At 46.8% G+C, this 6245-nt stretch overlaps 1 protein-coding gene across 1 annotated transcript in view; it reads left to right on the top strand.

Moving 5' to 3' along the window:
- Positions 1–4339: 4339 nt before the first annotated feature.
- Positions 4340–6245, top strand: part of LOC111864850 (glycine-rich protein 2-like) — a gene marked incomplete at its 3' end in the record, with an annotated part of 2169 nt that continues 263 nt past the window's right edge. The window contains exons 1-2 of the mRNA XM_023852406.1: positions 4340–4388; positions 5327–5381. Coding sequence (XP_023708174.1) covers positions 4340–4388; positions 5327–5381 — 104 coding nt within the window. The remainder of the gene's footprint in view (positions 4389–5326; positions 5382–6245) is intronic.

The following is a 6245-nucleotide window of genomic DNA, read 5'->3' as shown; positions in this document are numbered from 1 at the left end:
GCTCACTCCTCGACCTTCAAGATGAAGAGTGATATGTCCCTCCGAAACGTCAGCTGACTCTCACATGACTGCAAGGCGGTATGTCCCAGAGCAGACAATTCTTCACAGTCACCCCCAAGAGATCCTCAAATCCCACATAAATTAAAGAAGCCTCATTGAAATGTTGCGCTTTGTTTAATCTGTCGCTTTCACCCAGTTCACGTCTGCGTGTGCCGCGGAACGCCTTTCGTTTCCCGGTCTGGAACCCAGGTCGCACGGTTCACTCGTGATCCAATTATACGCCTCAGAAATTTGGGTGGGGGGGGGGAGTTCTGGTTAAGCTTCAGACACTCTGGGATTTTACGCCGCAAATCTGGTAGGTAATTACCAACGTTTCGGGCAAATCTCCTGCCTCCTTCTGCAGACCAAACCATCACGTGGTCTCACATGGGTGGAACTCCGTTACTTCAGCATTACATGTCGGCGCCATTACGCCCTCGAGTCACGACTCGCTGTCCTTAGGATCAGAGGACGAGACTAACCAAATGCCATAGACAGGCCTGATCTCTCGGCTGGATCGTCTGCTCTTTCGATGTTTCTTACACGTGAACTAGCGTAATGCCCGTTTAAAATTCTGCGGAAAGTCTCCTCATTTGTTATAACAATTGTACTGTACAGAATAAATAGGGTTTGGCTCTAACATTAAATTAAAAACACAATCACAACAGCAGACACAGCAACAATGCATTATTGTAACAATACGTTACTCTAACGTTTTTCACGAGGTCCGTGTTCTCAACGAGTGCAAGCAAACACACAAACATGCAAAAACAAGAATTTTTAAGCAGACCCATAAGATTGTCTCGTCAGGCTGCGTCGACCACAGTAATCGGGTTTAGAACTTCTGTTTTCTACGCCCCACGTAACGCCACGGGTCTGTGTTACCATATGATTTCAATTCTTTGGCAAAATTTGTTGAACACTGCGAATAGTTCGCTTATACTATCAAGAGATGACAGCACAAATTTATTTTCTATCGGTGAATATGACACACCGAAATCCTGTAGGGAACAACGTCAGGTCTCAGAGCGAGATATCTCGTTAATATCATGGAAATGGTTAATCCGCTACAATGAAATCATTAATCGTTTAAATTATTGGAACTAGTTCGTCCCTTTAATTAATATGGATTGGAATCTCAACTCTTCGCAGTGTAATTAAATTCGCCTATGTATTAAAATTAGAATTTTCTCAGAAGACTACTGGCATTTAATCAAACCATGCAAACACAACCAATTAATTAGTTATAAATATTTTCCTCTATAGTGTGCCATAGCATGGCTGCAGGATTGCTCGCGTTGTGGTCTGCTATGAATTGCAATAGCCTGTCACTCTGGAATGCTTTTGATCCATGAAAAATATGAACACTAACACAATGTGTCACATTCCATACACTGACCAATAAACCATCAATAAAATTGCCTTCATATCCTGTCACGAGTTGTGACATCGTGCAGTCTGGCAGGCGTTGAGGGGATACTGTGCCTCAGTGCAAACATCGGACCTCGTAGGGTTCCGAAGGTTCACGCAATTTGTGTTTTATGACGTAGTTCGAATCAGTGATGCACACGCGATCCACAGTCTCCGCAAGTTTACACTGAGGATATCACAAGTGACGAACGTTCATGATGGATTCTCTACATCAAAGGTATTCATTAATGACGTATGAGAAATATTAAATGTCCCAAATATCTCTCTCATATCGGCTGAAAACAGCAGCTGCTTTTTCAGATCACGGTCGAATACAATTCGGAAATGTCCCATATGCGCTGCATTGCTCAAGGCTCTTGTTTCTACAAGAAGTTCTGGGAAGAACTAATCACCTACTTTCTTTCCAGACGACACGGACAACACAGAAAACGACCCGTCCAACATTTCATCTATTGTTGCATTTGTAGTCGTTGCAGCGGTAACGTTTTAACCGAGCCGTTGCCTAGCAACGATAGCATGGATACACAGACACACACAGACTAACGGGAGGGATTTCTGAAGCACGCCGTTGAGATGGGATCGGTTGCCATGATGCACGTACCAAGTCTCATAAAGACTGGTTCAGGCATTCAAACCTTTTGGGTGGGGGGGAGACAGCAGGATTCGTTCAGGCATGCGCGGTTCCAGTACCTGACCGTTCGCAACAGAAGGCGCAGTGAATTTGGTCGGGTCCATTAACTGAGGTAACGAGTGTATGCTGTGTGCGTGGTCACCTTCCCCTGGTCTACAGGGGCAGTGCAACTGCAACCACTGCCACGCTACTTATTTCCTTTCGTCTCGCGGGCAATCCAGAGGCCTGCATCTACGGGGCGTCTGAGGTGTAAAGGAACGCCGTGTAGTTTGGTAGATAGCAAGAATATTTCTACGAGATATGCTGCGTCAACTTCCATTTCTAACACGAAGAAGGATTCGAGAGATTCTTCCGAAACCTTGGTACCTAAGTTTGACGCTGTGAGGAACTGGGAACTCACCACTAACTTTCCTTTTTGTTTGCGAGTTACAATTGATTGACTGACCACCCCAGCCTCTAAGGGCCTTCGAAACGAATTATGCCCTCTTACAGCCAATCTCCGTGTTTACCGACGACTTCAAGGCGCAGAAATCTGTTTGGCCTTGCTGAGCACGATATGCAGAACGAGCAAGACGGGCGTAAGTACTGGTTGGACAGGTCATGTTCCGTGCGTCTTTACGTGACGACAATCTGGCTACCTGTTTATTATCTCTGACTTGACAACTTACTTACTTACTTACGGAGCTGAACCCTTCTTGAGGAGAAGCCAAATCAGCAGCTACTCAAGAATTTCCCAGCATTTTATGGAACCCGAAGGTTCGTCACCGTGTTCACAAGAGCCCTCCACTGGTCCCTATCCTGAGCATCACAACAGAGGCATTTATTTAAAGCTAAAGTTAATGAAACCGTGGATTGAGAGAGGCCTGTCTGTTGAATTTGGAAAAAGTGTCTAGTTTAAACATGCAAAGCCATGTGGTAACTATATCTACCACCTGCTTTATTATTATGGCCTAAGGATCTCTGAATTTTATTCAGAAAATTGATTTATCCGTTCCGATAAAGCGAGTTGCGTTTGAGATGTAAAGTGTCCGTTATTTCTGTCCGATTTTCACCAAAATCTGATGATGCTGACAAAGTCTGCTAAAACCCCTAAACGTAAAATTTCATGAAAATCCGTTTACCGGTTCTCTAGTTGTTACATGCGGACAGACAGACATGGCGAGTCTAGAAGATGGAATTTCTAAACTTTCCGTTACGGACGCGCCAAAACGGAACGACTTCAGAAATGCGAGTTGGGCCGCTCTTCCGTTGATGTTCTGTAAGGCCAGCAGCTCTTCAAGTAATGGCAGGAACTTCTCGGCTGTGAAGCGAGTGCTGGACAGGTCAAGCAGAACTGATGCAGGCCGTCATCTCCCCAAATTCAAAGTGCAGCGCTGTTTTCTGTGCGCAGGTCAACGCACGGGAGTCGCATAGGCACATTCACTTTTCATTGAGCCACCCCCTCCCACTCCCCACGTCCCTCCCCCTCATCTTGCAGAATACCTTCACCTGTCTATTGGTCAAGCAAAAGGCCATTACACATCTCATCCCGTATAAAAGCGGCTGACGCGAAGAAGGAAGCAGACGGCAACAGCTGCATCATGGTAAGTACCGCGAGGATTACTCAACAAGGCGACTCGGAGCGTCTGAAAGCGCGTGTGAAATCTGTTTACTTGCAGTGCCTGTTTGGTTCTTAGTGCGGGGTACGCAGGTTCAGCAGTGGAGCCTCTATGGAGAACTGTTGGAACTGGGCGTGGAACGCGTCTGGTTGCATGGCGAATTTAGAGTTACGTGTCATGACACTGGGGTAGCTCTACTCTGTGCAGAAATGTAGTTCTAGTCGTAGTCTTATGCGGGTGTGAAACTTGGTCTGCCACCCCAACACTTTCAGACCGGCTCATAATCTCCTCGTCCTTCTGATTACAAATCTACTATCTCTCTCTCTTCTTGAGTGACGTGACGCGTACAGGGTTTGGTTCGGAGTCAAAAAAGGGGATGAAGGGTGCAGGGAAGGGGTGCTGAGTTGAAGTATAGGGTCCTAGAGGAAACTGCACTTAATGCACAAATTTTGTAGCAGGGAATACGAAGAATTCGTTTATCTTGATTGCCACAGAGCCACGAAGCCGGGCTGTACAGCCTACACAGCCCTGTGGCCAGACGGCAGGCAACTTCCCAGCCGTCATAGAGACAGAACAGACGCCTCTGACCCATTAACTTAGTTTGGCGTCTGCTGGACGTCTGTCTGCCCGTTCTATTCGGATGGCTGTTGGAAGTGACCGCATGAAAGTCTACACAGTGGACGGCAGGTGTAACTTACAAGTGCAATTTCGTGATCTGTAGACATTTATGTTGAAATCTAGAAGCCGGTTTATCTGGGTGCTTTGAGTAGAGGAAATAATAGCGGGGCCTATGGGCTGGTTCCGATCACAGTGGCCGGCCGCGCGTTCTAAGGCATAAACCGTCTTCGCCCGCTAGAACATTGGGATCGTGGGTTCGAATCCCACTGGAGGCACGGATGTCTATGTGGGTTTATTGTGTGTTTTTGTCGTTCTGTGTGTAGGTATCGGCCTTGCGACGGGCTGACCCCCCGTCCAAGGAGTCCTACCCTCTGTGTATAAGATTAAGAAACCGAAAAACGGTCAAGGTCCGAAGGGCTGTAGAGCCACAGGAAGAAACGGGCTGGTATCTAAATTCGTGTCACACGTGTCGACGTCGGCAAGGGTCAGAGCAGGGCGCTGCCTGGAACTTCGTCTCCTCTCACACCTTCCTTTATACTCAGGTTGCGGGAAGCATTCCCCGCTAGAGGCTTCCCCACTTTACAGCTCCTCGCTGGCGTGCGCCAACTCAAAATGCTCGTTGCTGGTAAAAATTATAATTACCAATTTGTCTGCGAGCAGAATGGCTAGGCGATACCAGAGTGATTTATAAATTTCAGTCCGTATCTCACAGGAAACACACTCCGTCTCCATAACAAGGCCCAACCGGTTAATGCTGTTTAGGAAAATAATCGCTGTTTACTGTGAGAACCATACGGAACACACAAATACACTGTGTGGGCAGAATGCAGAGTTTTAGTATCTTGAATTCCGTACGTCACAGGAAACACACTACGTCTCCATAGCAACGCCAAACCGGTTAATGCTGTTTATTGTGAGAACCATACAGAACACATAAATACACTGTGACGGCCTGTCCTCCAGCTGACGTCACCATACATTTCTCTCACGCTTGTTTATTGTGCTACAGGGTGTGTACGTGGTGTTGCTGCTCCTCACGGCGGCTGTGAGCCAGGTTCTGTGCGGTAAGTAGCACCGCCATGCTTCGCCCTTTCAGTTAGCAGCTGCTCCTGTGCTACCGCAGCAACAGTGAGGAATATTCCCAAAGCCAGGAACCCTTGCAGTCCTGAAATTCGTATGCAGCAGTACTAAATAATTCACTTCTATCCACACGAAAGAAGTCGGTAAGTTATAATTCACACGGTCCAACTGAACAGCAAACGAAGCTACTGATCTGAAGGGTCTCCGCTACAAACCTCAACAGGTTAATTATGTTTGTGAGAACCATACGGAACACATAAATACACTGTGTGGGCAGAATGCAGCGTTTTAGTATCTTGAAGTCCGTACCTCACAGGAAACACACTCCGTCTCCATAGCAACGCCCAACCGGTTAATGCTGTTTAGGGAAACAATCGCTGTTTACTGTGAGAACCATACGGAACACATAAATACACTGTGTGGGCAGAATGCAGCGTTTTAGTATCTTGAAGTCCGTACCTCACAGGAAACACACTCCGTCTCCATAGCAACGCCCAACCGGTTAATGCTGTTTAGGGAAACAATCGCTGTTTACTGTGAGAACCATACGGAACACATAAATACACTGCGTGGGCAGAATGCAGAGTTTTTTATGTAACGTTAAAGCAGGCAGGAAACACAGTCGCTATCGGTTTCTCAGGGTGCCCCATGGTCAGATAGTGTTGCGGACAGTTACGTCATCAGCAGAAGGCAATGGAATTCTGTTTTCCACACACGAGTACGATGGGCACCCAAATCCCCACACCGGAGAACCGGTTGGTCGTTGCTAAGGAGACGGAATGTATTTCCTGTGAGGTACGGATTAGAGCTTTATATAGTACTTAATACGAAGTGTCCAGTTCTATTAC

The sequence above is a fragment of the Cryptotermes secundus genome, unplaced genomic scaffold, assembly GCF_002891405.2.
Source record: "Cryptotermes secundus unplaced genomic scaffold, Csec_1.0 scaffold1850, whole genome shotgun sequence".
Taxonomy (NCBI): Eukaryota; Metazoa; Arthropoda; class Insecta; order Blattodea; family Kalotermitidae; genus Cryptotermes; species Cryptotermes secundus.
This window is presented reverse-complemented; position numbering and strand designations above follow the sequence as displayed.